Genomic DNA, 19,351 nt, shown 5'->3' with positions numbered 1-19,351 from the left:
GAATTTTCCTACAAAGAGTTTATCACATGATTGGGGCTTCAAACTTAGCCCCCAAAAAAAAGAAAGTTAGTTACACATAGTTTTAAAAACCGAAATAAAAAACATAGTATAATAATGTTATTATTTTTAGGACTAAATACTGTTTAGTCCTTGAGCTTTTGACCATAAAACACTTCAGTCCCTGACCTTCTAATTTCACACGTTTAGTCCCTGTACTTCAAAATTTCAGACCAATAGGTCCTTGCCGTCTAAAAGTCGTGGCGAAATGTCTATTATGCCCTCAATTCTTTTTATTTAATTAATTAATTAATTTTTTTTTTTTTGGAAAAAGGATTTTTTTTTCCCTTTCTTTCTTTCTATTTATTTTTTTTCTGTTTTTTTCCGTTTCTTTTCTTTCTGTTTGAAAAAAAAAAAAAGAATAAATAAAATAAAGAAAAAAGAATAAATAAATAAAAGAGAAAGGAATAAATTTATCAAAAAAAAAAATTATTAAAAAAAAAAGAACTGAGGGCATAATAGACATTTCGCCGTGACTTTTAGACGGCAAGGACCTATTGGTCTGAAATTTTGAAGTACAGGGACTAAATGTGTAAAATTAGAAGGCCAGGAACTGAAGTGTTTTATGGTAAAAAGATCAAGGACTAAACAATATTTAGTCCTTATTTTTATTTTTATTTTAATTTTTTTGAATCAAACCCAATCTGGATGCCAATATATTGCAACATAAGCCAGAAAAAGCCCTTACATACCCTTTCGCCGTAGACAAGAAGATAGTGGTAGTACTCGCAGTTTGAATCCTCCTTTAGTACTACTCTAGAGGCGCTATAGGTACATAGAGTGCAGAGAAATGCATAGCTTCCTAATACAAGAAAATTATTGTAATTAGATAAACTAAAAAACATAGGGGATGGGCCTAGGGCAAAACACCCCAACCCAAATTAAAGCCCAAGAAGGCAGCCCTAAGAGAATGGGCCCAGCTCAAGGCTCAGTAGTGAAGGGATGACCTGAGCACGCCGCACCATCCCCAACCTCCAGTCACCGACCACGTACGCTGCCCGACCTACAGCCGTCGCGACCTCCCCTATGAAACCGCGCAGAACTTCCTAGCCATGCCACTATCACGATTCGTCCAGATCCACCACAGCCACGACACCCCAGCGATCTTCCCAGACCACCAAAGCCCTGCCGCCACACTGATATACCCAAAAACCGCCATAGCCACTCCACCGATAGGTCCAGGAAATCCCCAACCGAAGATACCCGCTGCCACAAGTCCTGGAAGCTCTCGACAACCACCGTACCTACAAAATCTGACTGGTCCAGACTCTACCATCACCCAATATGCTCAAACCTCGAGCCGCACCACCCTCATAAGACTACCGAGGTAATAGCTTTCAAGTACCCGTCCGGCAGCCGCTTAGTATCGGCATGGAGAAACCAACGCCGATCTTGAGCACCGCCGGACAAGAAGAAAATCACAAAAGCTAGGTGCAAAGTCCAAGTTTTTTAGAGAGAGAGAGAGAGAGAGATCCTCCTAGATGAGAATACTTGATTTTTTTTAGGGGCCGTGACCAGTTACCCATTTTTAACCCAATATTTGCCCAATCACTCCACCTTTAAGTGTTTGTGCCCACTTACCCAATTTTACAGTTTCATGACTCATCTAGGCTCCGGATGAAATTGTTATTACGGTAGTGCCACTACACGACTCATCAGTTACCCATCTCTATCAAGCATCAATCTGGGTCAAATCTCTTCCTCCCTCCGTAACCGATTCGTTTTCTCCCTCTGCCTCACTCCCTCTTTCACTATCTCTCTCTCTCTCTCTCTCTCTCTCTCTCTCTCTCTCTCACCTGGATTCTGACAGTTCTCCGGCGACGACGCTTCAAGGTCCGGCAATTGTTTTCCCTTTTTCGGCTTCGAAGATACCGAAACAGGTAAAAACTAAATTTCCGACTCCGTTTTCCGATTTTCTCATGTTTTCTGAGGAACCTATTACAAAATCTTACGTTTAAAGTAATTTGAAGTTTCATTTTGGTTACATTTCTGTGAAATTTCTCGAACGACTTTGCAAGTTCCAAAATCGGTAAAAATATAGGGTGTCTGGTATCATCATTGAGAAAATCTGATACGAATGTTGCTTGTCTATTCTAAACAGTTAATTTAGAGAGAATGAGGTGTTATTGAACGCCTATTCTGGGGTCATAACCATAAAAGTCGTAACATTAGTGCCCCCCAGTAGACTTTGTATTGGGGGCCAACGATGACTGCTTTATTTATTGACGGACTGAAACTGCTATTCCAACGTAAATGTAGTGTTAAACTGCAGTAGTCGATAAACGAAACAAATTGTTTGGTTTGTGTCAGTCTAGTGGGGGGCAGTAGAGATATTATTGACCATCATAATGTGGGTTTTTAGACATTAACTGTTGCTTTGAGTGTGAATAAATTCTATGAACAGCGAAATATAGGAACCTGTGTAATGTTTGATGCAAAGTGTGAGGTTTGTGTCAGTCTAGTGGGGGGCAGTAGACAGATATTGGGGGTCAGTATGTGAATACTTGAAGCTGGTGCAATTTCTGATGGTTTAGTGGGGGGCAGTAGACACATTACTTCCCACCAATTCTGTCTTCCTCAGAAGACAGTCATCATCTCTTGTTGATTATAGAATGATCATTGTGTTTTTCTTTGTGTTAATGTGCAATACACTGTGAATACTTGAAGCTGGTGCAATTTCTGATGGTCTATTGGGGGGCAGTAGACACATTAGTGCCACCCAATAATGTCTTTCTTAGGAGACAGTAATCATCTCTTGTTGATTATAGAATGATCATTGTGTTTTTCTTTGTGTTAATGTGCAATACACTGTGAATCCTTGAAACTGGTGCAATTTCTGATGGTTTAATGGGGGGCAGTAGACACATTACTACTCCCCAATAATGTCTTCCTCAGACGACAGTCATCATCTCTTGTTGATTATAGAATGATCATTGTGTTTTTCTTTGTGTTAATGTGCAATACACTGTGAATCCTTGAAACTGGTGCAATTTCTGATGGTTTAGTAGGGGCAGTAGACACATTACTACTCCCCAATAATGTCTTCATACGGGGTCAGAACCCTTTTCTTTACTATTTTAGAATGATCAGTTTGGTTTTGTTTTGGTGTAGAATGGGTAGACCAAGATTCACCATAATGAGTGACTCAGAAGAAGATGACAGGAGTTCAGAGAGTTCAGATAACTGCACTGATACAACGTTTAACCAACCCCTGCAAAAAAAATTTGACGAAATCAGAAAGAGGAAGCGACCACAGGCAGAACATCATTCTGATCAAGAATCTGCTGAAGAAGAAGTTAATGAAGATTCAGGATGACAATCCGAAGAAGAATCCGAATAAGAAGGTGAACAGACAACGAAGAGGTTCGTAATCAAAACAAGACAACAACCAAAAAGGAAACATGTTCAAGAGGAAGAGGATTCAGAAGAAGAAAAAACAAAGAGGAAGAAAGCAAAGAAGAAAAAGAAAGCGGAAATCAAGAAGGAAGAGCAGAAAAGTGAGACCCAAAAAGCAAAGATTGAGTGGAAGCAACAGAAGTGCACGCTCAGTGCATTCTGGAGAATGGTCAATGCACACAAGGATAGAATACCAGACAAGACAAAGGAGATTTTGAAGGGTACAGATTTTGGAGAAATGATGGAACCGTTCTGGCAGGACAAGATAACCGAGATCCAGCTCCACAAACATGAAGCGGACCTGGAGATACTCATGAGGCACTTCGACCGCACAGACAACAAGTGGAAGTTTGGGGATGTTGTTATGAAAATAACGGAGGAGGATGTCACGACTCTATTTCACCTCCCGGCTGAAGGAGAAGTGTTCAATGTGAACAGGAGGGTCGTGAGGGAAGAGATGGAAGACTCTCCAATTTTTGGCAGCCCTTTAAAGACGCATGCTGTCCTCAGAACAAAGGTGGAATCTAATTTGGTAACTGAGTTGACAAAGCCGGAAAAAGAGAAAGATGCCAGGAAGATAGCCGTGCTAATGATCACATATCTATTCAGCACATTCTTTTTCACCCGAACCGGTGCTCAGATCACATGGGATATGGTCGCCATATGTGAACGGATTGAGAACATAAACGTGTACAACTGGCCAAGATTAATTCTGAGCTTCTTAATGGAAGGGCTACAAAAGTATAGGAGGAACAGTCCATCTGTTTTGAATGGATGCCTTCTTCTCATATATTACTGGTTCCTTGAGAAGACCAGGGCAAAGACCTGGATACCTGGAAAGCAGAATGAAACTCCACGATTTATCCGATGGTCGATAAAGGAAATATTTAGCCTGGAGCAGCTGTACAGGAACGAGAACTTAGCCGTGGTAAGCAAATTACAAAAACATTACATCTATGTTCTTTTTAAAGAAACTACACAGTACTGACTTGTTAAATGTAACAGGATCTGATAAAAGCTGGACCGTGGTATTCGAAAATTGGACTGGAAGACCTCGAGATGGGTGATGAGGTGCAGGACACACCAAGCTTTGACAACTGGGTGAGTGGGTTAACTGAGCTTGTCTTGTGCCAGAAATTGGGTTGCAATAGACACATTATTGGGACCCAGTAATCTGTTGACACATGTTCATTTATACCTTAAACTAATCCTATGAAGTGAATAACTGATGTTTGTTTGTTAATTTTTAAACATTGGCTTGTTTAAAAGGAAATATGAGCTTTTATGGTAGTCTACTAAGGGGCAATAATATTATTACTGGCCACCAGTAAACACATTATTGGGGACCAATAACTTACAGGGTTTTGTTCAAATTTTTGGCAGGTGCCCCAGGCAAGCCAAACAGAAGAGGAACAAAATGAAAGGCTGAAGGGGAATATCAAGGAACTAATCAGGGAGATGGAGGCAGCAATTGGTGAGACAAAGCCCACCAAAGAAATGGAGACAAAGCTAGGAAGGCTTGCCAAAGCAAACGAGGAACTGAATGCACAGAACAAAGATCTATGGGTCAAACTAAAGGTTGCCGATGAGAGGATTAAAGAGCTGGAAATTGAAAAGAGGGCAAAAAATAACCTCATCAGGGCGTTGTACATCCGGCTTGAAAAGGAGAAAGGAGAGGTCCCCCCACCACAAAAACAACTTGAGATAGTTCCTTTCATGCCGAAAGTGGTCCCCCAAGATGAAGTTGAGGATGAAAATCCAAACTTTGGACAAAGCGTAGGAGAGGAGACCCATTATGCAGCCAGTGTGGGAAAGTCGACGGACACGGTGACGTCAACATTTCCTATTGCCGAGGAAGTACCTGAACAACAAGATGAAAGCCGTTTTCAACCGGGGCAACAAGTACATAGAAATGAAGAGGAAGATGAACAGCTTAATAACATCATAAGGATTATTGCTGAGAAGGAAGTGATGGGAGTAATGGGAAAGGAAAAACAGAGGGAAGGGACCCCATCCAAACAGGAACCACAGAAGAAAACTCCAGAGATACATTCTATAGTGAAGAACGTGAAGACATACCGGAGGGCTGCAAAGAAGGCTAGAGAGGAGGAGTGGGAGTACGACACTCCGGAAGAAGCAAAAATTACGAAGAGAGCTGCACCTAAGAAAGCAGGAATCATGTTGCAAGCCCAGAGAAAAATGTTGAACAATATAAAGATCAAGGGTGTGAAATGCGATAAGCCAACATGGAGGACACTGGACCCAGCAGTGGCAAGGCACTATAGAGACTTCTTCAACGTTGCTATGAAAGACACGTAAGTACACAGCCTAGTTTAAAATGGGTACAACAATTCAATTTCCTTTTATCATACTGATAAAATCTGCATTGGAATCAAATGTTTTTGTTTGAATAGGACTGAGTACTGGCACTACTACAAAAATTGAATCAGACGACGCCTCTCACACGACGCATCATACTTTTCCGTCGTCTGATTGATTTTTATTTTTTCAGACGTCGTTTTTACGAAATCTGTCGTCTGATATGGACTTATGAATTAGTTCAGAAGGCGTTTAAGGACAAAACCGTTGTGTGATACTTAATAAATTGAGCGGCAATTTTCTCACCATGTAAATGGTGCCAAACCCCATCTCAAACCCCAAATTTCCCCCCAACATGTATTAATCATACGACGAAAAATAATAAAACTGTGGTCTGATCAATATGTTTGGCTGAAGGAGGGAGATTTCCCACCACCATTTTTCTCTAACTCCCCAAAGAGGGAAGTCAGATTGATAGGAGACAAATCTCAAATTTAAAATAGCCACACTCATACCACATTTTTATAAAATTCTGTTGTGTGAGTCCTTGTCCAAATTGATAGGACTTGTCCAAATCGATATGGGTCGGGCTTAAAACCCTAACACTGAGGAAAAAAAAAAAAAAAAAAAACCGAAAGCTCCTCACTCCCTCGCTCTCAAAACCAAAACCCAAAGCTCCTCCCTCTCTCGACAGCGTCTCCCCAAAACCAAAACCAAAACCTGCAGCCAAACCCTCACTCTTACCCTCAGATTTCTAGGGTTTCAATTTTCAAATCCCCACCAATTTCTAGGGTTTCAATTTTCAAATCCCCACCATCCTCCGTCTGGATCCCCAAATTTCAAATCCTCAATTTTCAATTTTCAATTTTCAAATCCCCCAGATCTCGCTGAAGGTTTCGTTTTGGGCTCGGAGAAAAGAAGTGCAGTAATGCGTGGAGAGCCAACATAAACACTAAGGACATCCAAGACTTCTACGAGCAGTCAACCAATGATGGTCTCTCCGGCGGCAGTCTCTCTCCGATCCATTACCACCTTTAGCGACTCGATTATGGTTTTAGGTTTCGCTTCTTTCTCGCTAACCGATCCAATTTCCGACTCGTTTGCCTCCTTACGATTGCGAGAAGCGAGTTTGCGAACTCGAAATAGAAAACAAAGCCATTCAGGTCACTGTTTCGATCTTTCCGACTTTGGTTTTAGTTTCAGTTGGTTAGGGTCACCACCCAAATTCGCCTTCCCCTCTCTGTCAAAAAGCCAAAACAAAAGATGGGACTGGGATAGCAGCGGCGAATTCTGTGGCTGAAAGAAGTGGAATATTTCGTGGTCCAAAATACCCACACAAGATCGTGAAGAATTGCTGTGGAATTTTCAGGTTAGTGAAGAATTGCTGTGGGAGCTGTTTGTTCAAGCCGGTCCTGTTGGTATGTATCTGATTATAAAGCTTGCTTTGTGTATTTACTATTTAGTTCCTCTATATCCCGTCTATTAATGAAAATAAATGAAATTGAATTGATTAAGATTTGTTAAAACTACTAATGGAACTCTATGCTTATTTTCGTGCAGTTAATGTGTATGTTCCCAAAGATAGAGTTACGAACCTCCATCAAGGATATGGATTCGTGGAGTTCCGAAGTGAAGAGGATGCTGATTACATAAGTTTTCGTTTTCTCAAGTTATTGTATAGCTCCCCGATTCCTGTTAAAGATGTTATTTCTGACTATAAATTTGTTGTTTTGACTGCTCTGCAGGCAGTCAAGGTGCTTAATATGATCAAGCTTTACGGAAAGATAATTCGTGTAAATAAGGTATGTAATTGTGCTTCCCCTAGCTTTCATTCTGTGTGTGTTCTGTGCCACATAGGATGGTAGAAATTATAATTTAACAGGGCTTCAGGGAAAGCATTCTGCTTCATTCTCTGGTTGTTTCTTCTCTCTAATTTAACAGGGCTTCATGGGTCATTGTATACCTCTTTTTTCCATTAATAGTGTGTCTGTTGCTATTGCTTCGGTAGATATTCAATAACTTAGGACAGCATCTGGCTTTGTTTTTAATCAGGGGAGGTGGCAAAGCTGTTTGCTGATGCTGGAGTCATTTGTATTGCTAGCTTGATTTGGTTATGCATTCTTCATTTATCTACCTTATTTTGTAATTTTGCAGAAGGAGCTTAGGTTGGCTCTGTTCAAAATTCAAGCACGTGAAAATCTTTTTCTCGATAGGGTAAGTTCATTGAGAAATTTTTTGCCTAATTCTATATTGAATAATTGATTTATGGTAAACTTTTCTATTTGACATGCATTCTAGCTCATCTTGATTGTTTCTAGGAATTTAGGATTTATGGGTAGTTGAAGTTATAGTCTTTTATAACATAACCATCTCTTTGATGCTGCTGTTTTTGTTTGTCTAACTTGAAAGGGGAGGCAAATCTTCATGATGGGAGAATCCCTCAGAAAGGGAAATAATGGTTTTATAGGAACACACGGTAAATCCATGTGCACTAAGATGATTAAAGAATCTGATAATTTCTTTAATACACACCTAGATGTGCACACCTCGTAAAATTAATTCATGACATGTACTCAATTCATTGCTTTCTTATCTGTAACTATATGATTAAGTGACCATGTGGTCTTTAACTCCAGGTGAGTTATTTGAAGAAATATTCAAAAACCAAGGGGTAGGTACACCACTGAGGTGGAAGGATAATGTGTATTGCAGATTGCTGCATTTCATTTCCCTTGTTTTAGTTGATGATATTTTTTTTGTTCTTTGTAATGTACTTAAGTTGGTTTGGCATCTCACTCACCTTCATTTCATACCTCTGTCTGCAGGTTTATTTGGAGGTTCCAAATGGCGAAGAATTGGCAGTGGCACTTCTACCATCGTGCTTCAGATCACTAGATGGTGACGTCACCTTTTTTGTGCAGATATATGATGCAAGTTATCATGATTTTGTTGGATCATCGTCCTACTTATTATTAATTGTATCATTAGTTTTATAGAGGAGAACAATGCAGGCAATGTTGCTGCTGCTCTTATGGCTCAGTTGGCTCCAAAAGCAAATGTCATTCTCTTCAAACATTACTTTTAAATAATGTAGTCCAGTGCAGGTTTACATAAGAAGATGCAGCTAGATTGGTTCCTGGAGACATATGCAGCTAGATTGGTTCCTGGAGACATATGCAGCTAGATTGGTTCTTGGAGATATTCTCTCTATCACTTGTAGTATGCTCTATCACTTGTAGGATCAACATGCAAACAAGGAGAACTTTAAGGAGTTGTTATTGCAACTGGTATCCATACTTTCTCTGGAAAGTCAGCTGATCTTGTGGAGAAAACGATACATGTTAGCCATTTCCAGCAGGTTTATTTCACATTCTCCACCTTGTATTAATCATAGATGAGCTAATCTTATGGGTTAATAGATGGGAACAATTTCTATACATTGTATTAATGACCAATTCGAACGTGTATACATGTTAACAAAAAGTAATGTTTGTTTGATGGTTGCAGCTTTTAACATCAATTGGAAACTTCTGCATCTATTCAATTGTTGTTGGAATGGTTATTGGGATATCGGTTGGAACTCAGAGAAGGGCTGCCCATTCTTACTGGGGCCAACACCAGGCTAAGCAACATGGCTAGTATCAAGGATGTGTCCCAAGGATCACAGACAGTAGCTCGACTTGTAGACATGGAGCTGCAAGGTACTCGGCCATTGTATGATGTAGAAAATAGCAAAAGTTGACAGAAACAGAGAAAGAAGATAAATGTACAAATGACCCTCTTAAATTTGTGTATGAATATTTGGGAAATACTCCCTATTTGATATCAATTTACTGAATTCATTTTACATATGGTGGGATTTGAATTAATTTCATTGTTATATATCTTTTGTCCAACATGTTATAGCACAACTGTAAAAGCTCAATTTGTCATCTTAAAGCACAAATACATTTAATTGTTAGTCTTCACACCACACTTTTTGTCAAAAGAACTGTCGAGTGTATACAATAATCATGACAACTACAAAATAAAAACTGTCGTCTGAATAGAAGTCACACAACGGCCATAAAATAAAGTGACATCTGAATCGCAATCACACAACAGTTTCTAAAGTCGCCCGTTGTCTGAATAACAGTCATACAACAACTAATGCTGTCGACAGGCTGCCAACAAGCTGTCGACATGCTGCCAACATGCTGCCGAGCCCTTCACACGACGGTTCCCTACAATCGACTTTCATCAGACGGCGCCTCGATATACGACGGTCAACCTCCATATCAGACGACAGTTTTTGCCCGTCGTCTGTTTCAATTTCTGTAGTAGTGTGGACCAGCATTGATCTTCTACGCCGGATCACCAAGCACGACTTAAGAGTAATCATCCAAGAGGGGGACATCGAAACTGATGTAAGTCATTCAATGAAAGGCTCCATTTAATGATTTACTGCCCCCCAGGACAATGATTACTGCCCCCCCAGTAAAATGCGTATTTCACTCAATTTTCCTTACTCTTGTTCACTTTTAATGATCTGATGAAAGATCCAATGACCCAATTGCAGGTGATCAGCGTTTATATGGACTTGTTGAAGTCTGATGCAGAAAAGCTAAATGCGCAAGTGGGATTCCTCACAATCGACGCAGGGGTAAGTAGCCTAAACCCAATACATTGAATTATGTGTTTTTTGGAAAGCAACATTGTGTATTAGTCTAAATTATGGCGTACAATTTGTGTTTATTGGGGCCCAGTAATCATTCTACTGGGGGGCAGTAGAGCGATCATTCCCCTATTTTTGGCACTGAATATATATCATTTTGTGTTTTGAAGATGTTATGTTTATTTATTTCACATTGAATGTAAATCAAGTGGTATATGTCGGTCTATTAGGGACCAGTAGGCACATTATTGCCCCCCAGTAATGTGTTTTTTTGTAGTCAATAAGGGATTATTACTCAATAATTTTTAGTTTGACCTTGAATTAACTTGGTTACGTTCTGTATGCAGTACTATGCTATAAAGTATGAACAGACCAAAGAACAAGATGAGGACACTAGACCTTTTGAGTGTGGTGTCGAGACCATGATTTATGAACCCCTGTGGTCAGTCTTCCGTTTCAAAAAGGTGCTAGTACCAATTCACCACACCACAAGCATGCACTACACCTTGCTGGTAATTGACAATGAAACAAGGAGGTTCAGTCATATGAATTCATTGAGGCCACCAATCAATGAATTCACCAATGAGGAGAAGTACCAACTGAATGCAGCAAGAGTGGTATGTAGTAATTCCACAAATGCAGTTTTATGTTTTCCATACTGTTAGCATGCTTTTATTGAACTAAAATTCCATGTCTGCAAAAAACAGGTAAAGCACATAAAGAAATTCATACATGGTGTGAACTTGACTAAGACGAGACTACGGGGCGAAAGCCAAGATCCAAATGTCACTCGAGAAAAATGCAAAGGCGAAGATGATAAAGAAAACTTGATTATTGTTGAAGAAGCAATGACCGAGGAGGAAAAACAAACCAGAAACTGGATCTTACAGAATAACGTGGTGGAGACAGACTATGAACTCTTTGAAGACTTTGACTGCCCGCAACAGAACACATCATCGTAAGTAAATTAAAGCAACCTATTTGTCATAATAGTTGTGTAACATTTGTCGTTGCTGCCTACATTCATAAACATAAATTATTTTTACTTTTTTACAGTGGTGATTGCGGGCCCTTTATGCTCCATTACATGGAGAGCATAGTAAATGGCGTAGAACCAACCAAGGAAGGCGGGGACAACATGAGGAAAAGATTGCTTGAGAGGTTCATGCACCTACTATTGGGCAGAAAGTGAGGAGCGAGATAAGATATAACATATTTAGAAATGCAGTTTTCGTATCCGAAGAGTAGGGATTGTAAAGTTCTCGTATCCAGAAGTATCTCAGTTGGCTTTTAAATTTGTTGGCAACATTTGAAAAGGGTTTCAAATAAGTAGATGTCATTGAAAAGAGAACATTACTGGGGGGCAGGAATTTGTTTATTGCCCCCCCCCCCCCCCCCCCCAGAAACCTACTATAAGCACTAAAAACAGCTAAACCTGTTGGAACATTGACTTCAACTATCTAAAAGCAACTGCAAAGAAGCCGAACGTATAATTCTGTATTTTGAAAAGAATAATGCTTGTTTCAGCCTGAATATACAAGGAGTCCTTAAATTGATGTGTTTACTGGGCACTAATATGTTTATTGCCCCCCAGAAACCACCTGTAAGCATTAACCCTGTTGGAAAATCCAAATTCAGCTGTGTAAAATCTATTTTAATCATCCCAACTGTAAGAATCTGACATCTGAAAAGAAAAATGATTATTTGAGCCTGAATATAAACAATTACTGCCCCCCAGTAGACAAATTCAAAACCCAACGACTCTTTACAGAAACATATACTACTGCTGAACGAGAGGTTCAGTGCAGCTCAACTTGTTATGAGTGCCCATTTTGCCACAACGACCACAACGAATCAGCTTCTTTTCAGCCTCTCCAACCGACTTGAACCGCTTCACCCTAGGCCTCCCGGGGGGCCTCTTCGAAAGGGGAGGTAATATACATTCAGAAGCAGATTCTGAAGAAGACATATCAACATTGGTTATCAGACAGATAGGAAAACTGTAGCTCTTCTTGAACATATCAACCTGAAAGTACTTATCAATATAATCATATACATTTAGGGAAGCAGCCTGTAATGCAGCAAGGCCGTGAGGACAAGGAAAACAATTGATCTGCCATTTCACACATGAACATGAATGATCGAAGATGTTGACTACATATGAAAAGTCAGATCGAACCTCATAAACTCCAGGGCTAGAATAATGGACACTGAAACGACGAGATTTCTCCATTTGCACCTTCAATCTTTCCTCCATTTTGGGAGTTAGTTCTGTGGTCCAACGTTCTGCCTCTTCCCTCCTCTTACCGGCCATCTCCATTTGTTTAATTCTTGTCTGGTCCAGCATACAATAGACTGGCATCAAACTCTCAATTGCAATCCAAGAGTTAAATGATTCAGCAATCCCATTAGCCATAATTCCATATCGGCAACTAGTATAAAATGCACGGCACCAATTTTCCACAGGCAATTCAGCAAGAAAAGGGTCAATAATATCGGCACCACCAACTGCTCTAAGAAATCGCAAATTGAAACGGTATTCCTTCTCAGTAGAGGAATATGCAACCTTAAAAAACTTCTGCTTAACATCTTCAATCAACTTTGAATTACCTTTACCCCTATATTTACCGGCAAGGTTCGCCACCAAGTGCTTGTAACAAAACAGATGAGGATTACCAGCAAATACCTTATCGAAAGCACTCAACAATCCAACACCCCGATCACTAATAAATGTGATAACTCTTCCTTGAGGTTCAAGAAGACTCTTCAAATGCTTGAAAAAGAATGTCCAATTTGCATCTGTCTCAGAATCACAAAAACATATGGCTAGAGGGTAGAAACCTGCATAAACCAGATCACAGGAAAATCAGTCTACTGGGGGCCAATAATGTTGTTATTGCACGGCAGGAACCTATCACAGCGTCGCACAGCAATGTAAAAATGATATCTATCACAATGAAAGAAACTAGAACAAGAAATATTAAGCACACAGATGAAACTATAACAAAAGCCAAAATTACTGGGGGCCAATAATGAATGTATGGGGGGGGGGGGGCAATAAACAATACAGTTACCTTGATTCCAATTCCTTCCAGTTGCAGACAGAATCTGCCCCTTGTAAATGCTCTTACCAAACGTTCCATCAACATACAACACAGGCAAACAGAATTGAAAGCCTTCCACACAACCTCCGTAAGCTACGAAAAGCCTCTGAAAACGATTTGTCGATGGTTCAACTTCCAACACAAAAGAAGAGCCGGGATTACTCTGCAAAACAGCTTCCTTATACCAAGATAACTTGCTAAACGTGTCTGCATCGGAACCATAAATCGCTTCCTTAGCCCGATGCTTTGCTTTCAAGGCAACCTTGTAGGAAATATCAAACCCATAAGTTGATTTGAACTTGCTCATAATCTCCCTTGGCGTCAATGAAAGATTATAGCTAACATCAGCAGCAATGCAAGTCTTGACAACCTTGGATCCCAAAAGCTTGTGCTTTTGAGTCCTAACTACACCCTTGCAAGTGTGAATATTATTCAACTCTGTTATGTAAAGGCAACCATTGGCAGATGATGAAAAAGCACGAAGATGCCAATCACATCCTTCGGTTCCAACATTTGCACAGACTGCATGAATACGGTCCAAATCATTTCTCAGCAAAACAAACTCGAAACCAACTGCAATTGCATACTTCCTGAGTTTCTCACGGAGCTCAGCAGCACCATGAAACTTATCCCCGACATGATGAATATAAGAACTCCACTCATCAGACAAATAGGTCTTGTGAACTTCAGTCCTGAATGCATCACCCAAATAATCATCTTCATCAATCACTTCCGACCCACTATCCACAGAACAAGTTCTCATACAACCTCCCCCAATCTTTAAAACTGAAATATCGACACACTCTAACCTATGTATTCTAGCAGAGCAAAACAGCATCTGGAAATCACGATCGTTATGAAGAAAACAAACTTCACAACCTGGAACTGAATACTGAAGCTCAATAATATCACTTGGCAAAAACTGGAATGTACGGAAAATGTCTTCATACAACTCAGAGTAGCTCATGCATTGATTCAAAGGAATCATATAACCTTTGCCAGAGTAAAGGCACCTAGCAACCAGAGGATCAGCCATAGACCTGCGAAGAAAACACAACCGAACGAATCTATTATTAAACCTACATCACATATCACTGCCCCCCATTAAATTGAGATGTGCCCCCAATGATTTAATCAAAACTACCAAAACGAAAAATACTTTAGTACCAAAATACTTTTAAAATAATGAAAAGGATACCTAGACAACAATTACAGCGAGTTAATGTCACATAAAAACATTACTACCCCCCAATACACAGACTACTGGTCCCCAATAATATAGTCAAAACAGCAAAAACAATTTCGAAAATGTAATCAATTGAAATGAATTCAAATAAAAGATCAGCAAGCAACAATTATAGATACTAAAATATCATTGAACACACATTATTGGCCCCCAGTAGAAATATTACTGCCTCCCAAAAATTTAATCAGAGCTACCAGATCACCAAGGAAACAGCTCAAACCCTCATCCAAGCATGAATTCACCAATAAAAACACGAAATTAATACTGAAAATCAAAACTAACACAATACACTCAAAAACACCTGGAAATTCATAACAAAACTGCAACAACAATTCAAAACCAAAACAAACATAACACGAATATCTGATTCAGAAAAATCAGTTCGAAAATAACACAACAATTCGTACACAAGAAGATCTGTTCATTAAACAGATTAAATCGAGCTAAAACTCAAACAGATTAGATAGAGCTAAAGAAAAAAAAACAAACTGCAGTGGAGGAACACACAGAGCATCTCGACCTCGCTCCATGTGAAAATAGCAGCAGATATTCTCTCTCTAGGCTTCGCAAATCTTCTACCACCAGCTCTAAATACAAATCGCCGGAGAGCTTCCCACACTGAAATCGCCGGAGAGCTTCGCACACCGGAACCAGGTAGCTTCTCTCTCCAGAATTTGAAATCGCACAGCTCCTCTCTCTCTCTCTCTAAAATGATACAGCTCCACTATACAAAACCAGGGAGCTTCTCTCTCTACAATCCCGGCCGATTCTCTCTCTCTCTAAAATCGGAGAGCTTCGCTCCCTAAATCACGTTTCTGTTACAATTTGAAAGCGTTTCAGTTATAGAGGGGCAAAAGGGTCAGCAAATTTGGATAAAACAGGCACGTGCTGAAAACATTGGGTAATTGGGGTTTAAAAATGAAAACTGTTGATTAAGTGGGGAATCTCTTAGACTGTTTGGGTAAATGGGGTTAAAGGACCCAAAAATTGGGTAAATGATCATTTTCCCTTTTTTTTAGCATAATAATATTAATAGAGAAAAGGAAAGAAGAAAAAATGGTGGCAGATGAACAAGAAAGAGAGATAGAAGAGAAAGTGAAAGGTGTGGTGCTTGAATTGTGTTTTTGAGGCCTCTATTTTGTAGAAGATGCCATGCCTTTTCCTTCTTCAAATCTGCTTGCAATTTACTTCCCTAGTTGCTTGGTGTTTCCTTTGATTGGTGCTCAAAATTGGAATTAAATAAATTAATTCCAAGTCATCGTAATCAAGCCGTAATCTTGTAGGATTCTTCTAAGATCTTTCCTTGACATTTATAGTGTCTTGAACCTTCCAAATTCGCAAGGCATAGCAGCCCTAGAAATTAACTCACGGCCGAACTTCCTCTAGTTAGAATAAGATTTGTTTCTTCTCTTCAAGCTTCCTTCTTGGACTAGGATTGACTTGTTACCACCACTTTTTTGGATGGTTCTCGATTCCTTAGTGCTCTATAACATCATGTCTTCTAGAATGATCAAGCACCTTTGTGAAAAACCTCCATTAAGTCCACAGGAAAATTCCTTGAAAATGCAATCCATAAAGCTGAGGGATTCTGCATTCTCAGGAAGCCTACTTTCAATTCAATTTCTGGCTACGTCTTTGATGTTTCTGAACAACTCTTGAGCTCTGATTATACTATAACATTTTTTCTCCAAGGATTGCTAGCCTTTACTACAAGAGTCCCTTAGAAAGATTGCAAGAAAAGCCCTCCAAAACTCAATCCGAGAAGCTAATTTGGAACTTCCAATTTTCAGCTTTGTAGCAACTGTTTTGCACCATATATGAGCTTCTCATGTGATTTATGACCAAAGGAATGATCAAGCATCGTCCTTCGTATCTATACTTTATGTTTTCCTACCTTTATTTCTCCATTAAAGTTCCGGTTTCTCTCAAATTCTTTCACAAAGTACCTAAGAAAATAACAAAGTTAAAATAGACTTTTTAAAGAAATGGCTAAGCAAAATGTATTGAATTGAACAATATGATCGTCGCATTTTATGCTTCTATCACTCTCTCACCATTGTTCTTATTTTTTGCTCTCATAGTTCTACCACGTTTCTTCTTCTTAGCCTGAGAAACAACAAGTCGGCCAGTCTTGTCAGTGAAGACCAATTTTGGGATAGACCTAAATTCTAACTTGCAACCATATTTGGTTCTTATAATATATCTGTTGAAAATAAGATATAACTGCAAACAGTTAAAAAAAGATAGAATCAACAAATAATGACTAAAGAATCGTGAATGCATTGATATTAATTACGAAGTGGCTCAACAAAATACATGATTCAACAATTGAGAAGAATGACAAACGATAGAAGACTAATCAGTAAAAAACTAATGCATAAAATTATTATACAACTAAAACTGAAATGTATAACAACTGGTCCGCACCTTGAACGAATTTAGATATATTTGTTTATTTATACATAAAAGCCGGATATGCACAAAGTTTAGCAAAAGTGTTGCTCCATTTGAGCGTTCATGTGAAATGGCATACTTGTCTACCACTCTCCTTCAACTCTTCTCTGGAAGCACGTAGTCATTTCTCAACAAAAAAAACTTGAGATATGTCCAGGGAGGAGAGCTCCGACATGGTTGACCCAACCTTTTCCCGCCACGTGGCGGCGATGCCTTTTCCGGGCCGAGGCCACATCAACCCGATGATGAACCTCTGCAAGTTACTCTCTTCCAAAAACCCCCAACTCCTCATCACCTTCGTCGTCACCGAAGAGTGGCTCGGGTTCATCGGCTCCGACCCGAAACCCGACAACATCCGCTTCGCGACAATCCCAAACGTCATCCCCGCCGAGCGCCTCAAAGCCGCCGACTTTCCCGCCTTTTATGAAGCCGTCATGACTAAAATGGAAGACCCCTTTGACCAACTCCTTGACCGGCTCGAGCCGCCGGTGACCACCATCATAGCCGATGTAGAAGTACTCTGGGGAGTTGGGGTTGGTATCAAAAGGAATATTCCGGTGGCTCTGTTTTGGACTATGTCTGCCAAATTTCTTTCAATGCTTCACCGTTTTAATTTTTCAGGTAAGTTTGCATATACATGATTACTGTGTCTGTCTACAAATTTTGTGAAACCCAAACTGAGATTGATATGGGAATTGGGTTTGTTTGGTTTTGTGTTATAGATTATGGAGACCAGGAATTGGATCAAATAGAAGAGCTTGGAGAAGTGTTTGAAGCAAATGATCCAAAGGTAATGAAGCTTGCTCTGGAATGCATTAAAATGGTTCCAAAAGCACAGTACCTTCTATTCACTTCAGTGTTTGAGCTTGAACCCAAAATCTTTAACTCTTTGCAAGCTGAATTAGCTTTCCCTGTGTACCCAATTGGTCCTGCCATACCTTATTTAGAGCTAGAATATGATTCAAGTAGTGACAATGGCCTTGACTATCTAAAATGGCTAGATTCCCAACCAAAAGGCTCTGTCTTGTACATTTCACTGGGGAGTTTTCTTTCGGTTTCGAGTGCCCAAATGGATGACATTGCTGCCGGGTTGCGAGATAGTGGGATTCGGTTCATTTGGGTTGCGAGGGGAGAGAGTTCTAGGTTGAAAGAGAGCTGTGGTGATATGGGGTTGGTGGTGCCATGGTGTGAGCAATTGAAGGTTTTGTCTCATTCTTCTGTTGGGGGGTTTTGGACTCATTGTGGGTGGAACTCAACTCTTGAAGCTGTTTTTGGTGGTGTTCCAATGCTTACTTTCCCTCTGTTCTTGGATCAAGTGCCCAACAGTAGGCAAATTGTTGAAGACTGGAGGATTGGAAAGAGGGTTAGAGAGGTACAAGGCGATGAGAGTTTGTTGACAAGGGACAAAGTTGCGGAGCTGGTCCAGAGATTTATGGACCTTGAAAGCGGCGATGGAAAGGAAATGAGGAAGAAAGCGAAAGAACTCGGGGATTTGTGTCACCAAGCGATTGCGGAAGGTGGTTCATCTGATAAGAACCTTGATGGTTTGATCAGGGATATAACCAAAGCTGCAGCCATCAAGAGGACTGATGTTCCTATTTAGCAAGTTACCGCTTCCTTATTATTTACTTGTGCACCATAGTGTATATACATGGCCTTGGTGGCCTTGGAGTGTTCAAAATGAAAATCAGCCTTCATGTTTTTGATGATGTATGTAGTCCTTTTTGCTTTGGAATCTAAATAACTGCTTCAATTAATGCTCTTTTGGCTATTTTGGGGCAACATCAGACGATCAGTGCTCTTAGTTTTTTGTCTTTTTTTTTTTTTGGGAGAGAGCATCGCCCAGACATCGTTTTCCTAATGAAAACGATGAAGGATGCAGTTCAACTGCTAGATGTTAGATTTTGTTCAAAATTGTTATGTTTGTTGGTAGAAGTGTAGTTAAGAGTGGGTTCAAATTGAACCCTGTAAGGATTTGTTTTCTTCGTCACATGGATGCTACTGCAATTTCTCCTGATCAAGTGACTACGTGGCCTTGTAATAAGTGGGAACTTCTCCGATGAATCAGTTGTCCGGGATGCAATTGCAGGCTGAAAACGCGATTCTTTTAAGTAACGTATT

The 19,351-nt window shown here is 39.9% G+C and overlaps 2 protein-coding genes across 2 annotated transcripts; one reads left to right on the top strand and one right to left on the bottom strand.

Annotated features, from left to right (window-relative positions):
- Positions 1–12,206: 12,206 nt before the first annotated feature.
- LOC133730308 (uncharacterized) lies at positions 12,207–14,566 on the bottom strand. The gene is made up of 2 exons (XM_062157927.1): positions 13,501–14,566; positions 12,207–13,267 (listed from the first exon to the last, which is right to left on the bottom strand). Exons 1-2 carry the CDS (start codon positions 14,564–14,566, stop codon positions 12,207–12,209), a joined length of 2,127 nt encoding a protein of 708 aa, XP_062013911.1.
- A 2,712-nt stretch (positions 14,567–17,278) lies between these two features.
- Positions 17,279–19,001, top strand: LOC133729891 (UDP-glycosyltransferase 87A1-like). The gene is made up of 2 exons (XM_062157516.1): positions 17,279–17,851; positions 17,953–19,001. Exons 1-2 carry the CDS (start codon positions 17,380–17,382, stop codon positions 18,831–18,833), a joined length of 1,353 nt encoding a protein of 450 aa, XP_062013500.1. The 5' UTR covers positions 17,279–17,379; the 3' UTR covers positions 18,834–19,001.
- Positions 19,002–19,351: the final 350 nt, after the last annotated feature.

Source organism: Rosa rugosa, chromosome 2 (genome assembly GCF_958449725.1).
Source record: "Rosa rugosa chromosome 2, drRosRugo1.1, whole genome shotgun sequence".
Taxonomy (NCBI): Eukaryota; Viridiplantae; Streptophyta; class Magnoliopsida; order Rosales; family Rosaceae; genus Rosa; species Rosa rugosa.
This window is presented reverse-complemented; position numbering and strand designations above follow the sequence as displayed.